At 38.8% G+C, this 19,906-nt stretch overlaps 1 protein-coding gene across 3 annotated transcripts; it reads right to left on the bottom strand.

The window, feature by feature from the left end:
• Positions 1–1,453: 1,453 nt before the first annotated feature.
• On the bottom strand, positions 1,454–18,365 carry mettl1 (methyltransferase like 1). Of its 3 annotated transcripts, none has more exons than XM_010881186.2 (6): positions 18,148–18,236; positions 12,453–12,580; positions 12,102–12,286; positions 6,094–6,207; positions 3,346–3,447; positions 1,454–2,236 (listed from the first exon to the last, which is right to left on the bottom strand). In XM_010881186.2, exons 2-6 carry the CDS (start codon positions 12,559–12,561, stop codon positions 2,120–2,122), a joined length of 627 nt encoding a protein of 208 aa, XP_010879488.1. In that variant the 5' UTR covers positions 12,562–12,580; positions 18,148–18,236; the 3' UTR covers positions 1,454–2,119.
• Between the last annotated feature and the right edge of the window lie 1,541 nt (positions 18,366–19,906).

The raw sequence follows: 19,906 nt of genomic DNA, 5'->3' as shown, positions 1-19,906 counted from the left end.
AAAAGTTGAGGCTGAAAATAGCAAATTTCCATGTCATGTATCAGGGCTCTTTAAATCCAGGCCTGAAGGGCCTAAACAAAAAAAGTTTTTTTTTTCAACCTGGTAGTTAACAGCACTCGCCATGTGTCCCAGGTCTATATCCGTCTGGATTAGAATGAGAAAATAAAAACCAGAAGTATTTTTCTTTTATTTCATTAATGAGATTTGTATCATGAGATTTGTTTCACTATCCAAAATAAATTATATATAAATACAAAAGTGAAATATCATTAGTGGATACGTTTTCACCCACCCTTGTAATAGCAATCACAAATGACCACAAATGTAACAAATAACCTGTTTTAGAATGTTGTTATTTACATGATATCGGGATAAATTCATTGGTTTCTGTAGGTTCTCTGTTAGGTAGTATCCTGCAAAGCAAATGCTCCACCACAAACCTTTCAAAAGACGAAGAACGATGTTGTAGGAATACACTGCTCATTGACAGTTCCAGATTTAAAAAAATCTGTTTATCTTAATTGCATAATGGAGTCAAAGTTCTACTTTTGTGTGATTTGTTAAATAGGGTTACCTTGATTGATGACTGTGGTTGGAATTTAGCTCAAATATCCATGTGTCCAAATACTTACAAAACAGACAACTTTCCAAGGGGTACACTTTTTCACATTACTGTAATGTATAGTACCAATGGGATGCAAGCATTAATGTGAAGTAACATCTGAGCAGGGTACATGCACTTCAAGTTAGAATTTAGCCCATGGAGAGGGAACTTCTACTTAATTAGGGGATGGGGGAGACAATTCATGATTGGCACAATGCCAAGAGAGCGAGAAATTGTCATTTGAAGTGATAAATCCCAAAAGAAAAAAATACTTGCGTTTCTGGGGATTTTTATACTCTTTGTATTAATGTGTAAGAGAGATCCTGAGGTTTTAGAATGTATCCGTCCCTGGTTTTCTGACTGTGGGGTTCCACTGTTGAGACGTGCGCTGTCCTGTTCCTAGCGAACACACCCTGCAGCGATTCAACAGGCACTTCTAAAAACCTGCACGGTCCCGTTTCTGGCTTTTCCACCAACACACATCAGACCACGCAGTCAACGGTGGGCTGAATTAACACATTGGCTCATAATTCAGGATTATGATGATTATACCATAGAAAGGACAGAAGTCCTGCCGTGATTCAACTTTCACGTTTGAACAGACCTAATGTATTCCTCTGATGTTATCTGATTATTTTATCTCAGACAGCAAGCGTAGCCTTCTATATATACACACACATTTCGAGCTGTCTGCAAAGACATTTGTGATAACATTAGCTGTATCATCCATTGAAATAAGGTCATCACAATGTCCATAAAGTAGTAACATTTCCGTTAAAGTTCCTAAAATCCATGCCAAATTAGACTATTTTCCCAAAACTAAGCGTCTCAGAGTTTAAAATGTTGATATAATCGATTATATGATATCAATGGCATTATACATTATAAAAACACAGAATTTAACTAGCAAAATAAAAGCTGCATCCAAAATAAGCATTTTTCAAATTTTCCAACCAAAATGTAAAACGTTTTTTAGGTTTAATCAAACACCAAAAATATCAGTCAAGATTTGGCAGATGTTTGGATAAAGTGACTACATCCCACAATTAAAAAAAGTGAATACATAAGTGGCGGTAGATATAGATTTACTCATGCTGTCACGAAAGTATAATTAATCAATACAAACTTTAATGGCAAAAACCTCTCCAACTGCAGTTAAACTAGCAACAGGTGTAGACTAAATAATAATTGTTTGATCTTGTAAGTGTAAAGAAACTATACTTAAAACAGTTTATCATGATAATTCCACATGGGGCATCTCATCACAAAATCCTCATGGATGTTTCAGTTTGGCCAGTTAAACGTGGACCAGCAAACACCGATTCATGTTCCTGTCCACCAATCAGGTAATACCTAATTTTAAGACCAACAGGCCAGTCTCCATCCCATAACAAACATAACAGATATTTTGGTCATCCATTTCTGTGGACTTGCATAGGAATAGCTGGTGCTCCTATCAGCAAGCAAAACTTTCCTTTGACTTCATGCCACGGATATGTCTGAAACAGCAGGGTTTTAATTTTGGTCTTCCACCCGTCGGAAAACTGCCAGGTAGTTCTTCCCTCCGGTCCTCTGTACCTTCTTCCCCTCTTCTGTGCAGGTGCCCAGGCGATTGATGATGATATCATCAACCTGCCAAAGAAAGGAAACATGTTAAAGGGTCTGTAGAATATACAGTGAGGGAATTTTTTTTTTTTTATCCTCTGCTGATTTTGTACATTTGCCCACTGACATAAATTATCAGTCTATAATTTTAATGGTAGGTTTATTTGAACAGTGAGAGACAGAACAACAAAAAAATCCATAAAAACTTGATTTGCATTTTAATGATTAAAATAAGTATTTCATCTCATCTCAATCAGAAAGATTTCTGGCTCCCAGGTGTCTTTTATACTGGTAACGAGCTGAGATTAGGAAATTTTAACTCTCTTGCTGGATTGGTTGAAAAACAAACCTCACTCCAACATTTATACAGTGATCTCAAAATGTTTGTCTTTTTTTTGTTTATGTATCGCAATACTTCTACTTAGAAAGAACTATGACTATAGTGACTATAAACATTCTTTGTTCGTTTACTGTAGAAGTTGTTTGCCATTACTGAGCAATATCAAAAATGACTAATTTCAGCACATGATAATTGGTTAAGATGCACACCTTTTTGGTACTGAACAGAGACAATCTATTTTTGATAGGTAGCCTATTAAATTATGTATTACATTTAGTTTTTTCATTCACTTGAATGAGTGAACGCTCAAAATCATCTTTTGCCACCCCCACACTTTGAGAACCACTGGTCTAGAATGATAAGCTGTGACAGACCTGCTACCTTAGCAATAACAAAGTCCACTGATACATGTAAAATAAGTGGGGTTTCAAAATAAAATATACAATTTTGAAAACGTTACTGTAGAAATCTTGCTCAATCATGAGCATTACAACCAAACAACCAACTAGTCAAATAAATGGGGTCAGCCCGATTGTTTTTTTTAATTAATTAGACAGTATAGTTAAATAAAAATAGCTCTTCCAGTAGAAACTCAAGATCAACCTGGACACTGACTTTAAAAGAGGAATACCAATACACCTTTTATTTTTAAACGTTATTTAAATATAACTGACCAAAGTCACTATAATTCATGAAGATTCCATTAATTTTGATAACGTACTGGTAGCCATACAACCCCTAATCAAGACATCAATATAAAACGCAGAAGCACTTTTCAAATTGACACTGATCATACCAGTTCTGCATCAGGGACTTGTGTGAACAGTGGATGCTCACTAAAGTGTTTCACCATCCATAGATGCACCTCCTCCACATCTGTGTTGGTGTACACCAAACCCTAGAATCCAAAAACACAATGTCCTCATTAAAAAGCAGTCAACACAAAGCCAAAAATTTCACCTTAAGATAGCTAGGTGGAACAACAACTTGTCTTGGGCATCTCAGTTGCGGGTTCATTTAAAAATAAGAGCCAAAATACTCAAAACTATATTGTGAGGAAGGCACTGAATAAAATGTTCAGGAGATATACGGATATTGGAACAAACTTAGTTGCCATGCATTCAGCATTTTAATCACTGGGCATGACGGAGCCACTATTAGTTGCATTTACGAAAGGTACATTTTTATTGATAAACAGTTTTGCCAAGAGGTTGCGTTAACATACAGTAGTCATAGACCTAATTCACTAGTCTGTCCATTGTGTGTTATTTTGCTGTCTCATCTAATTTAACAAGATAAAATGTATTCATAAAGTCATTCTACATACTCTACATTTTTACAATATGTGAAAATCTTAGATTAAACACCTACGTACAGTCATCCCCCGGAAAGCTCTCTTTTTTATTTTGGTTAACATACAGCTCCGGAAACAAGAAACCAGGCAAGCCTAGTTCAGCCAGCCCGCAATAGAAAGTTTCGCCCTCTTGAGATTCAAACCCGGGTCGCCCATGTGAAAGGCTGTGTCATTAACCACTACACCACAGAGCTGTACATTTGACGTGTGTCAGTATAGCCTCTTGTGTCTACCCTGAACAAATCCTCTTTTGCCACTGGCCGTTTTAATATCTAATTGGCCATTCGTGAATAATATTGATACAGTTTAACGGACTAACGTTTCTTACTAAGTTTACCTCCAACACAAATAGCGTCTATGAACTGTATGGCGTTTGCCACAAGCAATTTTAACAGCGTACTAGCCAATAATAGGCTTTACCAGTATCTACTAACTTACTGGAATAGTCATAAGAATTGAGCAATTGCTAGCAAGTCTGCCAAAGCCCTTTCATGTCATGGCATAAGAAAAAAAATGTCTTTCATGGAAAAACAACATACTTTTTTCTTTCATTCGTGAATGACATTGATACAATAACAATCAATAAAGGAGACGTTAACTAACTTTTTCATCAAGGGAAAAGAGGAGAGAATCATGGAATCTCCCAGAAATAGTCGCAATACCGTATAACCGTAAACCATTTTATTGCGGCCCACAATTGCTAGCGAGACTGAAGATGACCTTTTACATTTCAGAAACAGTTGCAATATAACCGTATACAGTTTTAGTTAAGGCTTACTGTAATCAAGATACTGAAGTTTTTAGCCAGCAAAGTTTTCGTCTACGGAATAATTCATAATACGTACTTACTTCCCTTTGTCTGTGAGGAGATACCAACGTGGGACCTTGAGTTTACAGGTCCGCTTCTCTAACCACAACGCTATTTAACAAGGGGGACTCGGTCTGTCAGTCACTAACTCACTCAGTAAGACACATTCGCTCTTCTTGGCCAGCTCTGCTTATATGCTCCGGCAAAAATTAAGAAACCACTGCAAATTGAACGCTTTGGTTCCTCACTCAAAACTTTCCTTATCAACTTTTTTGGAAAGGAAAGAAAAAGGTGCAGTGGTCTACATTTTTTCCAGAGCTGTATTTGGACATATATGTAATTATAATTTCAACATTATTGCCGGATAGAAGAATCACATCTTAACAGATAGAAAAATTATACTTTGCAATCATTTATTTATTAAATACCACAGAATTGCAATTTTATAGTGTGGAAGAAATAAGTACACCCCTAACTGCTGTTGCCTCCTTTGGCTGAAACCCCTTAAATGTAGTCACTTCTTGTAACTGTCTATCTTACTGTCTCTTACATCAATTGGGAGGAATGGTTGGCCACTCTTCTTTACAGTACTGCTTCAACTTTGTGCAAGGGCTTTCTTGCATTCACGGCCCACTTCAATGGTAGATGCATGCAATGCTTTATTGCCTCCCAATCTCCACTTAATCCAAGCTCAGAAATAACCAGACCGCAGACAGGGTTTATCAGCTATGTCACTGTAGTTTACTTTGGAGCACAGACGGATAGTATAATTATAATCAGGGCTTTCTTGGAAAACTCAGTGATGGCAAAGATTTGCACAGCACCCGCATGTTAGCTCAGTCATGTATTCGTGTCGAGGCCAGTAGGTGGAAAGTCATGGTGGCGGGGGGGGGGGGGGGGGGGGGGGTGATGGCAGTGTGTGGTTTCTGGGCAGATCGATGTCGCAGGCCACTTTAAACCGCCACACAATTCTTTGAACAGTTCTCCTCTCTAACTCAACCCCCCAGAGGAGATAAGAGTCTGGCATGGGCCCCACTGACAGTACTGATGACATCACAGGTAGCCTGCAGCCCAGCGCAGTCATTCATTCATGCACATTACACACACACAAGCACCTTAAAACCCCTCATCCACACCCCCAGCCTCCCTTTGTTCCCCAACCCTCATTCTCATCCTCAACAGCAGATAACAGATGATGGGTGTCTATAAAATCAGTTACATGGCGTCCATACAATGTAGCAAGCAATTTCATCTCATACGACCCATGTGTGTTGCTGTTGGAGAAGGCAAGTGAAGACCCTTCCCATTGCTCAACCTCAACCCTACACTGTTGACTTTAGGTGCCCCAATGACCGCCACAATACATCATGCACTGCCCTTACCCCTACTCTCAGCGTGTAGGCATACTCAGCCAAGAGAGTCGGACTGATGATCCTCCACTTGTGCTTGGTCTTCTTGAAGTGCGGGTCAGGAAACAGGAAGAACATCTTACTTAGCTAAAGAGAGAAGTCGACAAAACAAATGGGTCAGAATGCAGATGAGACCTGACAGACTGAAAGGTGTCTCAAATTCAAATGACCTCAGCAAAGAAGCAAATATATTGTCTCTCAAAAATATGCACCTCCTTGAACCTTTCCCCATTCTATTGTGGTGCAACATGAAATCAGAAAGGATTTAATTAGGATTTACATTTCGGCCACGGACCAACACAAAAGTTAATCAAAGAGAAAAACATGCTTTCTAGCAAACACTAGCTGAGATTTGATGTGGGTTTTGCCACCCTCTCATAAATGCCTCTTAAGTGAACAGGGTATTTTCTGGATCAAAAAGGGGCTTAGGTGATGGGTGCGGTCAGGGGCATGTCAGAGGGCGTGGCTAGGCAACAGCGATAGGCAATGTTGGCCCTCCATGTAATAATTTTAGAGGCTCCTCCCCATCTTATTAATATATATATATATTTTTTTTTTATCTTGAAATCCTATAAATTCTCCAAAGATGTTTTTTATTTGAATGCAAATTTCCTGAAATTCCAAAATGTTTCCCATGAAGCGGAAAACAATGGCCCTGTGAAAATTGCATACACATTCTGCATTTTAGATGTAGCTATAATCCTATATAATTATTGTGGCAACAAAATGCTCTGAGAATAGCCCATCAACAAAATTACGCATCACACTTTTAGATGTTTTACAGATATCCATGTCCTATGAAATCATTTACATTTAAGTTATTCAGGATAAAAACCACTTGTCCTATGTTTTCCTACAGGCTGACTAAATGAATGGGGCAAAGAGGTTACTAACAAGAAAACGACCTAGCTTACCGCTGTTAACCTTGCTTACTGCTGTTAACTCTGTAGGTTCAGTCACTGTCTCACTACTCTGTGGGCCACTCTGTCTCTCTGTTGGTTCAGTCACTTTCCCACTAGTCTCTGGGTCACTCTGTCTCTCTGTTGGTTCAGTCACTTTCCCACTACTCTGTGGGCCACTCGGTCTCTCTGTTGGTTCAGTCACTTTCCCACTACTCTCTGGGTCACGCTGTCTCTCTGTAGGTTCAGTCACTGTCTCACTACTCTCTGGGTCACTCTGTCTCTCTGTTGGTTCAGTCACTGTCTCACTACTCTGTGGGCCACTCGGTCTCTCTGTTGGGTCAGTCACTGTCTCACTCCTCTCTGGGCCACTCTGTCTTCCAACTCCTGCTGGGTGTACCTCAGCCTGCTTCTCCTCCAGCACCTCTATCCTAGCTTCAGTCACTGGATCACTAGTTTACAATCCATTTTCCGAAAATCTAAAACTTACCTGAATTGTATAAAGCAGTTACCGGGGGTAAATAAAATGAATGCAATATTATTACTTTATATTTAACATTTTATTAAAAGGTTTTGTCAGTGAAATGTTTAGGCTTTGTGGTCAAATTGCTAATGTAGTTTCCATTCGCGGCCTCTTGCATTGGGGTCGGATAAATAAATAAAAAAAAGAGGGGAGGGGCCCTCAGAGACTGCCTATGTACAGGGCCCAGAATGTTGTGCTATCGCCCTGGCCACAGGCCTCTCATTGGCCTCGCTGTCTACTGCCCTTCATGCCGGGATATTCAGCATGGCCTCTTCTAGACTGATTCCCAGTTGTCCCAATACGTCATTTATTTTCACTTTGACAGACTTTTTAAAAATATTACATCTATTTCAATGATGTAACACGAAATGTGGAAAAGTCCAAGAGGGGGGAATATATTTGAGACCCACAACATTAATGAAGTCCGTGTTTCTTCATTCTATTCCTATTTTTACTGTTTATTAAAGCAATACAAATAGGCTACTAAGTATTTGTTTGTATGAAACCAGTTTTTCAGTGCACTTATTCTTCAAGTTATTGTACTTCTGAGGCCAGTCAATTATTTTGGCGTCAGCTGCCAGGCGGTTAGGGTTGTAAAAGTGGAAATCCCCTCCAAATTGATTTTATGAAGACAAAGTTCCCCTCGTCTCTGCCTCTGACAAGATCTATACAACTCACTACTATTAGTCTGGCTGTAATATTAAAAATAGCTCAGGTTTTTTATTAGTATAAATAAATAATGTCATGTAAAGACAGAAGAATGTGGGTATAATCATGGAGGAGCGTCATTGCCTCAGGAGGTTTAGGACTAGGCTCCAGTCTTCACGAGTTGGAAGACTACACACTTTAATTAGTACTCTGGAATACTGCATCAAAAAAAAAAGTACTGGGAGGAGGCAGAAGACATACTGCATATATTGGGCGCACAAATGTCGTTCAGGGGCTCACATTACTGTGCACATGGTTGTAAGAGTGTGTGGCTTAGTCACCATTTCTCTCTTTTTTTTTTTATACCTATTGTCTGATATATTTGGCTGTGTGAGAACACTCCAAATACACTCAGAAAAGCCCTAAAAAACACAACCGGTTCCCAAAAAATTTGCTCTCCACCCAATTTCATGTACTGCTGTGACCTTTGCTGAATGTGAGAATGCAGTCCTCGATCAAACACAGAAACATAACACACCAAGCAGCAGTTTTGGATTGATAAAATGTATCAAATCATTAAACTGTAATTTCCACTATGGTTCAGAATGTGTGCTTGAAAATCCACTTTACTAAAAACTGGATATAATTTGATTGAAGTAACCCAGCCCTGGTACAGAGTTACGTGCTAAGAGGGTGCTTTTTTTTAAATCTCATTAATGGGGTTAAATTAAAAAGATAAGCCCACCACTATTAGAATCTTACATAGCGATTTGGGCATAGTATAATGCACTGCTGATATGACGCCTGACGTGTGGTTACTGGCACGGTGTCAGCTTAGTTGAGTTATCCCAGATTTGCCAAACTAGGAATTAATTATAAACTAAAATCTCTGGGTGGTGACATAAGGCTTGGAAATAATTACCTATTGTTACTATAAGGTTATAGAGAAAGAACAAAGCTGCTGTATTGGTACCCATAATTTGTCTCTTATGATTAAATCTGGGAGGTGACTGCCTTCCATATGTATTGGCACAAGGGTCATTTCTGTGACCATGGCATTGTTTTTTAAAAGTATTAAGGGTTATATAGTTGACATGCTATAGTTTAAGCAGCTATTGATAGGCTGCATTTGGTTATTATGATATGTATTAAAAAGCTGTGTAATATAACAGTGTCCGTAGTTACTTTATACAATGCAAGAGGTTAACCAACATTTGAGGCAAGATCAGTCTTTAACTCAAAATGCTGGCTGAGATCTGACTTAAAAACACAAAATACTTAACCCTATGGATCATGATAAACGGTTCCATTTTAATGAGGTTTTAACAGTTGGTAATAGGCCTAATAGATTTTCAATTAATGTTGTCAATACTTGAACGATTGTTGATGTTATTTTTAGAAGCTTTAAGATTGACATTTACAAACTTGAAGGAAGGAAGAGAGCTGCCTCCGCTGTCCATCAACTCCCCACCCTTTTCTTGAAACTGACCAAAATGAAGGGAACACAGGTGAGTCGGACACAAACTGCCCAGAAACTTAAATTGTACCTTATTATTTCTACCACATGCACAAATACATGTTTCCACACCCATTATCAGAGGGGGCACGTTTTTCTGGCACTGAAACTGGCTGACTTGTCGTCATTTATGATGTAACTAGGGATAGACCAATAAGATGGCACTTTAACACAATTGGCCAAAGTCAATACAAATGTTTTGCCATTTCTGTACCTGTGTAACCTGGCATGAATTATGAATATTGCTTGGATGAAAAATACACATTATTTTTCTGACATTTTACTTTATTTAATACATTTATATCCAGACATTATATAAAGTATTAGATTTTCAACAAAACTGCATTAGAGAATAAAAAAGAACCATAAAACCAATACAACAAAGGGATCTGGAAAAATCTGCATGACACTACATTATAGTGTGACATTTTCTGCACACCAACAATACCCAAAAATATTACATAAGCAGACGTGATGGCTTTTCAGATGAACGCACAATTGGTCAGAAATCTATTTGAAAGATAATCGATTTGCAACCAAGTACTTTATATAATGAATGTATTTAAGATTATATAACTTTTCCCCCAAAACTTTCAGAATCTTAAGTGTGTGTGTGTGGGGGGGGTATGTATGAAAAGGGCTGTAATCCCTACGTTGTTCAAAGTATATGGATGTAAATAGGTGGCTTCTACCTTCAGCTCAGGACAGCTTGTGTGTGCGCTGAGTGAAAGCATCTAGTTTTGTAGTGTACTACTTTAGTGCTTGAATGGACTTGTCATTCACCAGAGTGTGGTGGTGCTTGATTAAAAGATCAATATGCTTAAAGGTGCTTTCATAGGGATATGATCATATTTCTGAAATCTCTTTCCCCCTAAAAAGTCCTACCTCGCAAACAAAGTATTGGTTCATAAGACAACAAGAGTGAAGTCCCTTTTAGACAATGTGAGAGCCTTGTTTTTTTTTTTTTTTACTATTTGATTTCAGAGCATGGTAATTTCTATGGGGTGATCATGTGACCGGAGTGCATGTTTTTGCTTGTAGTATTCAACTGAAAGGTTCAGGTTCTTTGACAAAAATTTGAAAACACTGGTATTGGCATAAAAATCAGCCAAATGTGTCAAATATGATCAGCTAATAATGTTTTTATCAGTACATCCCTAATTGTAGTACAAATTCCTCCGTTTCTATATGTTCCCTCTTTTGAGTAGTGCAGAGCAAACGCTGAACCATGAACACCAAGAAAGACCAAGCTCCTTTGGAGAATGGCCAAAATACAATATATTATCAAGTGGATGATGCAAGGCACCACCAAGACACTGCCTTGATCAGGCCATCTCTCGAAACAGGTCTACCAACCGATTAGGTTGGACTGCCATTTGCAAGGTCAGGAAAAAAAACTGTGAAACACAGAGCTCAAGAATACCTATAACGCATATTGATCTATTCAGCTCAGATTTCTTTTTCCTTCTCTCAACAATCAGAAGGGGTAAATAAATAAAGCAGTAAATAAAACTATTTCCTTGAAATAAAAGAAAATTAGCCTTCCAGTGACACCAGAAGTATAATTTTTTTTATCTAATCAAAGAAAAACCACTGCAAAGTACAGAAGCAACAATACAGAGGAATCACAGAGCAAAACATGATATGATTGGAGCAACAACAAGAAAAAACTATGTGATAGCAAAGATTTTAAAACGCATCGCTGTCACTAATTGAAGTCAGTTAATAAATTAAGTTAAAAGAGACGCCATGATATCAAACTGAAATGTGTACTTTATTACAATTCCTGTGAGAACAAAATGTCCTCAAGTATTGTAAACTCTGGAAAATTTGGAAAAATTGTTTTATACAATTTTTATTTTCTAAATACATTTTAACCCCAAATAAGTCCTCAAAACTGTAATGACACATTGTGTGAGAGTCAGTGAGTGTGTGCGCCATAGCTTAAACATCTTGTACAACAGAAACACATTCAGTCAATTAGAGGGTTGCGCCATATTCTGTATGTGATTGACGAACACATTAGCAGCTTGAAGTTACATTGAATGTTCACTAGTCCCACAAGGAAATATTTTCTCATCTTTTTCTCATTAGTAAAATGAAAAGGACAATTTGCATTTGTTATTTAATCGTTGTCAAGTTTTCGCTAGGAATAATTTTTTTACTAATAGAGTAACATCAAAATCATTGGTGACAAAATTAACACTGTCTTTGGCCAGGTAACAAACAAATGTTGAAAATCAAGTGCGATATTATTTTGAAATGTTTGTTACTACAAACAAATATTACCAATACTGGGCAGAAATGTTTTGTGACAGCACCATCATCATCATCATTTCAAGAGAATTTTTCAAAAACATGTAACAATAAATAGAAGGGGGAAAAAATCAAGTACCTGTCCCTTGGAGAAGAAATTTGGCAGGTACTTCATGGCATTGCTTCGTAAGCAGGCGATGTTCTGGTAACCGCCCGTCTCGGCAGCTCGTAAGGAGCGGATACGGTCCTGGACGTAATCAGACACTTTGACACGGATCTCTAGGCCAAGGATAAGTTGGTTGGGGAACAGTGGGGATAACTCCACTGAAAGGAAGAGAGGAGGTCATTCGAAAAAACAGGCCAGAAAATGTCAGTGGGAAGACCTACTACGACAGAGACCAGAATGCCTGATGCCTGTGAAAAAGGCATTGACGATACCAAATGTTTAAAAATGGTGCAGAATGTTCAGGAATGAAAGACCATGACATACCGAGAAGTCCCCCATATCCACAGCCGATGTCTGCAAACTCCACTTGTACAGGCCCTTTGGCTAATGTCTGGTCAACGTAGAACTCTGGGTAAAGTTGGGACCAGTCCATATCCTCAGGACAGACAGGGCTGAGGAGAGGGCATGGGGAAAGAGGTGCAAGGGAGTATGAAATCAACAGACAAATCAACAGTAGACCAACACTGAAGTGACAACATATGAGAAATGACCAGTGCCATACTTTCACTATGGTACAAAACAACAACATTTAAAACAAATAACTACATGGCATTGTTTTGTATGTATGTCACATCCGTAGTATTGCCTATTTCGGACAAATACATTTTTGTAGCATTTAATATACAACCCTGTTTCCCAAAAAGTTGGAATGCTCTGTAAAATGCAAATATAAACATAATGCAATGATGTGCACATCATTTATTCCTATATGTAACTGAAAATAGTACAAATACAACATATTAAAAGGTGAAACTGAGAAACATTTTTAGGAAAAATATCTGCCCATTTTGATGCCAGCAACATGTTTCACAAACGTTGGGACAGGGGTATGTTTAGCACTGTGTTGCATCACTTCTTCTTCTAACGATACTCTGTAAGCGTTTGGGAACTGAGGAAACCAATTGCTGTAGTTTTGAAAATGAAATCTATTCCCATTCTAGCTTGAAATTGGATTTCAGCTGCTCAACAGTTCAGGGTCACCTTTGTCGTATTTTTCGTTTCATAATGCTCCAAATGTTTTCAATGGGTGCCAGGTCTGGACTGCAGGCAGGCCAGTCTAGCACCCAGACTATTTTACTAAAGAGCCATGCTGTTGTAATATGTGCAGAATGTGGTTTGGCATTGTCTTGCTGAAATAAGGCCTTGCTGAAATAAGGCCTTCCCTGAAAAAGATGTTGTCGGGATGGCAGCTTATGTTGCTCCAAAACCTGTATAAGCACTAATGGTGCCTTCACAGATGTCACCCATGCCGTGTGCACTAATGCACCCCCATACCATCACCAATGCTCTGGATTGTCTGAATCTTTAAATTATATTATGTACCGTATATGATGAGATCCCCAAACCCTTTGCAATTTTACTCTGAAAAACATTATTCTTAAATTGTTGCACTATTTGGCCTTGCAGTTATCCTCTCTGGGATGATCTTTTTATACCCAATCATGTTACCGAAATGTCAATTAACCTAATTAGTTGTGAGATGTTCCCCAATTAAAAAAAATTTATTTACACAACTTTTCCAGTCTTTTGTTATCCCTGTCCCAGCTTTTTTCAAACGTGTTGCTGGCACCAATTTCAAAGTGGGCATAGGCTATATTTGTCAAGAAACAAAAACATTTCAAATTTTCAACATTTAATATGTTTTCTTCGCACTATTTTCTATTACATATAGGGTTTAAATGATTTGCACATCGTTGTATTCTGTTTTTATTTCCATTTTACTCAGCATCCCAACTTTTTTGTAAAGAAAAAAGACTAAAACAAAATATTTTAAGAGTTAATCTACATCTAGAATATCTGCCAACATGAACACCTGATGAGGTTCTCATTCAAATGTCCGCTGCATTTTGTACAAAGTTGCAGCTGGCCTCTTGCTATCCTGTCTGACCAATCTCTTACCTGCTTATAATTCCAGTTTGGAGGGACACCCTGATCTAGACAGGGTTTGAAAGTGCCACACATCTTCCACTTAATCTATGGTGCACTGAACGTGCTCCAAAGAAGATGTCTCCTTTGAAAATTTTGTCTCTTCATTCTTTGAAAGCTTCTTGGTGCTCATAGTTGAGCGTTTGCTTTGTGATTCACTACCCAGCACAGGTAACCTACAGAAACAGCTGAATTTATACTAAAATCATGTGAATAACAAAAATGTAACACAGGTACTGGCCAATTAACTTAGTATGTGATTTTGAAGGTGATTGATTACAATCCTAATTTAGGATTAATATTACAAGGGGTTGTGACTTTTTTGTGATCCAATTATGATATTTCTGTTGTGCACTTTTAATACACTGTATATAAGTTTTTTAAACAAGATGTTTTAGTGATATTATGCTTGCTAAGTTTTATATGTGGTAAGTACAAATGTTTGACAAAGAAAATAATTTGAAAAAGAGTTAAGATGTGATTTTAAGTAACCTCTACGTAAACCTCATGCCTATCCAAGTGACAATATTTTCTCGAAAACTGACTTTGCGGCTATGGATTAGTTATTTCTTTGGCTATAAAAGCTAGTGACCACCTGCTTCAGCAACTGAGCTGTTGAGCAACTCAGACTTCCAATAGCTAGCTAGGTCTACTGTAACATTTGTGCAGCAGCCTAGCAGGCTTCAACACCAAAAACGAATTACTGCCACTCACGGGTCAGCGGATCAAGCAGCAGTAATGGCTGAATAGTAATGAGACAGGGTGAGGTAACTTTTAGACATCACTTTTAGAGAACAGTATGTTTTCAAAGGAAAGTGGACATTTCAATGGAACAACCATGTGACTGTTGTTCCTCTTTAAAAAAAACACTGATTACATTTACAATCAAATCTGATAAAACCTTATCAGTATTGGTGCCATTTTGTGCAGCATCAAGACCTCTCAAATGTTCTCAGAGATTGTACGGTCCTGCTGATCACCCTTTAAGGGATGTTGATTCCTTCTTTTATATTCAAACTGGTTGATTGAATTGATTGAAGGTAAGCTCCAAAACATTTACACCTGGACTACCGGTCAATAGTGAGGCAGCTGGACTCACCGCTGGAATCTAACCCCAAACCTGGCATTGCAAGCACCATACTCTACTAACTGAGCTATGGTCTTGAAAGAATCTACAGCTACTATTCAAGAGACCATAAAGAAATCGTTGGTAATCACTTTTAAGTGTAACGCAGTTGAATGGTAATGATGTTATGAGCATACAACGGGATTTGACATCTATACAAGTAATACGATTCAAATAAAACTAATTGAAGTCATTCGTCTCCTTTTTTTCATAGGCCTTGTATAATTTAATGTCCAAAAAGAGCAAAAATAACAAAAGATGTCAAGTGTCCAAAATAGCTACACGTTTATAAACAGTAGTTTATGTGTAGGCAAATGTTGATTGGGGAAATCAGGATATTCTCATTATTTCACTTAACATAGAGTTTGGATTGTTCTGGAGGACTTGATTGATTTCTTTACCATATTGATCTATGTTACTATGTTGATAGCAAAATTGAGAAACAATTGCCTAATTCTCCAACCCAAGATCTATGCTGATATGATAGTCACTAATTTAGGTTGCACAAATATCTGGAGTACTCCTTGAACATTTTAAAGGTAGATGTAAAAATGAACGTTTTAAATAATTTGATTTCACATTTTACAATGACTGTTACAATTTAGATGACTACAACTGAGCTACACATTGTGTGTTTTGGGCAACAATCTTCGGCTGAGATCATTTGCTGGGGTGTCTAACAAAGTTGTTATGCAAATGTATCACTAATAGAATATAAAATGTGAATTGTATACAGTGGGGAGAACAAATGTTTCATACACTGCCGATTTTGCAGGTTTTCCCACTTACAAAGCATGTAGAAGTCAAATTGTTATCATAGGTACTCTTCAACTGAGAGACGAAATCTAAAACAAAAATACAGAAAATCACATTGTATGATTTTTAAGTCATTAATTCGCATTTTATTGCATGACATAAGTATTTGATACATCAGAAAAGCAGAACTTAATATTTGGTACAGAAACCTTTTGCAATTACAGAGATCATGTTTCCTGTAGTTCTTGACCAGGTTTGAACACACTGTAGCAGGGATTTTGGCCTCCTCCTCCATACAGACCTTCAAGTTTCAGGGCTGTCGCTGGGCAATAGACTTTCAGCTCCCTCCAAAGATTTTTTATTGGGTACAGGTCTGGAGACTGGCTAGGCCACTCAAGGACCTTGAGATGCCTCTTACGGAGCCACTCCTTAGTTGCCCTGGCTGTGTGTTTCGGGTCATTGTCATGCTGGAAGACACAGCCACAACCCAGCTTCAAAGCTCTTACTGAGGGAAGGAGGTTGTTGGCCAAGATCTCGTGATACATGACCCCATCCATCCTCCCCTCAATACGGTGCAGTCGTCCTGTCCCCTTTGCAGAAAAGCATCCCCAAAGAATGATGTTTCCACCTATGCCGGCATAGTGTGTTACTAATGTTGTTCTTTGAGACTGTGGTCCCAGCTCTCTTCAGGTCATTGACCAGGTCCTGCCGTGTAGTTCTGGGCTGACCCCTCACCTTCCTCATGATCATTGATGCCCCACGAGGTGAGATCTTGCATGGAGCCCCAGACCGAGGGAGATTGACCTTCATCATGAACTTCACCCATTTTCTAATAATTGCGCCAACAGTTGTTGCCTTCTCACCAAGCTGCTTGCCTATTGTCCTGTAGCCCATCCCAGCCTTGTGCAGGTCAACAATTTTATCCCTGATGTCCTTACACTGCTCTCTGCTTTTGGCCATTGTGGAGAGGTTGGAGTCTGTTTGATTGAGTGTATGGACAGGTGTCTTTTATACAGGTAACGAGTTCAAACAGGTGCAGTTAATACAGGTAATGAGTGTAGAACAGGAGGGCTTCTTAAAGAAAAACAGGTCTGTGAGAGCAGGAATTCTTACAGGTTGGTAGGTGATCAAATACTTATGTCATGCAATAAAATGCAAATTAATTATTTAAAAATCATACAGTTTGATTTTCTGGATTTTTGTTTTCGATTCCATCTCTCATAGTTGAAGAGTACCTATGATAAAAATTACAGACCTCTACAGGTTTTGTAAGTAGGAAAACCTGCAAAATCAGCAGTGTATCAAATACTTGTTCTTCCCACTGTAGGATTTTATGCTTGCATGCTAGGTTAGTATACTTAGAGCTAGGACATTTCATATGTTTTATGTACAGGGATGCGGGGGGGGCAGAAACATCTGAGTCCAAAGGCAACAGATTTGAAATAGGGTATCATGATGAAAACCTGATGAAGACAGCCGTCTGTCTACAATTTTCTAATAAATGATTGCACCGGAACATAATTGATTGTGGCAATTTCTTTGCTGCAATGCTTAAACTTACCCCTAACCTTGGCATTTATAGAGTATATGTCATTGTGAATATGTAACATTTCTTTGCAATGCATTATAAGGTAATAATACTTAACAGAAGATATCATACAAAATCACAGGACATTCACAAAACATGTATGGTCTACCACAGACACCATGTTAAAGATGTGTCCCTAAAGACAGTTTATCACCTTTAAGAATGAATTCCATAACTTCTTTGGGAAGTATATTTCATGTGTAGGCGGAATTAACAGTTATACCGCAAAACTCAGTTTGGTAAGTAGCCAACATCTTTTCCCCAATATAAGGTTTCCTATGCTGGGTAATGGAAATCTGAATTGCGGCAATCCTAAAAAATCCTGCTGTCTAGCTTTATTTCAGGTACTGAAGCAGTGACAACAGAGACGGTAAGAGAAAGGTGGGCAGAAAGGAGAGTTGGCATGTTCATTCTACTTATGCACAGGAACTGTTTACGAGAAAAGTGTTCTTTATTTCTGAAACCTGTGCCGTAATTAAAATGTGAAGTTGAGGTTAACTTTGACATACAGCAGCTACATATGACAGCAGCAGAAACGTAGCCGAAAAGGACTCAAGACTTACTCACTATTCAAACGTGTGGTCTGCCATTGGATTCGAGTGGGCTCGCTGTCTGTAATATCGTTTCTGAGGCATCAACACACTCATCTTAGATCAACTGAAGTGCTCAGAGATTTGCTTAAAATGTGAAAATGAGAAACAGCTACCAACAACTGATAAATAATCAACTCGCACGAAACACGTTGTTATTCTCTGTCGCTTACGTTTAACATCACCAGACAAGGATGACGAATCCAGATACTGCATTCTGATTGGTTGTGATGTTATCCAATGCATTACGTCCGACATTGCCGCCTATCCGCACCAGTCTCTCTGAAAACATCACATTTCGACGGGGTTCGCTGGTACAGCGCATAAGTAATATATCGACACCTAACTGTAACGTAAAAAGCATTTATTACATATTGCAGCGACATTTGCAAGGCCACTACTCGTTCCTTGCTATCCATATACTCTGTGTGGAGTAGTGGGTAGGGACCCTGCCTTCAGATCCAAACACTGAAAACACTCCAATGGTTTACTTAATGAGGTACTGATTAGGTGATTATCTGAACCAAATCTAATTTAACGAGGAAAAGTATAAAGAACACTGCTATGGTCCTCACTATCCTCTTGCAATAGGACCAGCTGGATGGCAAAAACAGTGCAAGTAGTACCTCAAAGGTACTTTGAATAAAAAAATTACTGTTCAGCATGGTAAAAGAGTTGAAAAGAAAAGCTTTGAGTGAGGAAAAGAAGAGTTTAATTATGGCTTTACCTGCAGAGGGATACAGTGAGCGTGACTTCAAGTAACCTACAAAAAGAATGGCAAATAGCAGCTGGAGCGAAGTGCATGGCGAGGACAGTTCAAAACAGGCTCCTATGGGCAGGGCTAAAGTCATGCAAAGCTAGAAAAAAGCCCTTTATCAATGAGAAGCAAAGAAGAGTCAAGCAGAAGTTTGCAAAAGACCATAAGGATTGGACCGTAGAGGAATGGAGTAAGATCATCTCTGATGAGTCAAATTTTCAGCTTTTCCCAACACCTGGTCGTTTAATGGTTAGACAGAGACCTGGAGAGTCCTACGAGCCACAGTGTCTCGTACCCACTGTAAAATTTGGTGGAGGGTCGGTGATGATCTGGGGATGCTTCAGCAAGGCTGTCTTTGTGAAGGACGCATGTATCAAGCCAAATACAAGGTTATCCTGGAAGAACACCTGCTTCCTTCTGCTCTGACAATGTTCCTCAATTCTGAGAATTGGATTTTCCAGAAGGACAATGCTCCATGCCACCCAGCCAGGTCAATCAAGGTGTGGATGGAGGACCACCAGATCAAGACACTGTCATGGCCAGCCCAATCTCTAGACCTGAACCCCATTTAAAACCTCTGGAATTTGATCAAGAGGAAGATGGATGGTCACAAGCCATCAAAAAAGCAGAGCTACTTGAATTTTTATGCCAGGAGTGGAATTTTGGGCCCTATGACATAAAATCAAATTGGGCCCCCTCTGAGCAGTTGTTACCTATTTTTTGGGGCCCCTGTCAGTCATGGGCCCTTGGAATTGTCCTATCTTTTCCCCCCCTATATGGCGTCCCTGACTGGCTTAACCGTTTTTGGCATGGAGTTTACCAGAGCTTCACAGGTTGCCACTGGAGTCCTCTTCCACTCCTCCATGACGACATCACAGAGCTGGTGATTGTTAGAGAACTTGTGCTCCTCCACCTTCCGTTTGAGGATTCCCCACAGATGCTCAATAGGGTTTAGGTCTGGAGACATGCTTGGCC

The sequence above is a fragment of the Esox lucius genome, chromosome 17, assembly GCF_011004845.1.
Source record: "Esox lucius isolate fEsoLuc1 chromosome 17, fEsoLuc1.pri, whole genome shotgun sequence".
In the NCBI taxonomy this organism is placed as follows: domain Eukaryota; kingdom Metazoa; phylum Chordata; class Actinopteri; order Esociformes; family Esocidae; genus Esox; species Esox lucius.
The sequence above is the reverse complement of the archived record's forward strand: the minus strand, read 5'-3'. Positions and strand labels throughout refer to the sequence as shown.

Coding starts and splice junctions, on each gene's coding strand:
- mettl1 (XM_010881186.2), bottom strand. CDS start 12,561: ATGGACTGGTCCCAACTTTACCCAGAGTTCTACGTTGACCAGACATTA. Junction 12,287..12,452: donor TGGATATGGGGGACTTCTCG/GTATGTCATGGT, acceptor TCTTCCTTTCAG/TGGAGTTATCCCCACTGTTC. Junction 3,448..6,093: donor CCTACACGCTGAGAGTAGGG/GTAAGGGCAGTG, acceptor TTTGGATTCTAG/GGTTTGGTGTACACCAACAC.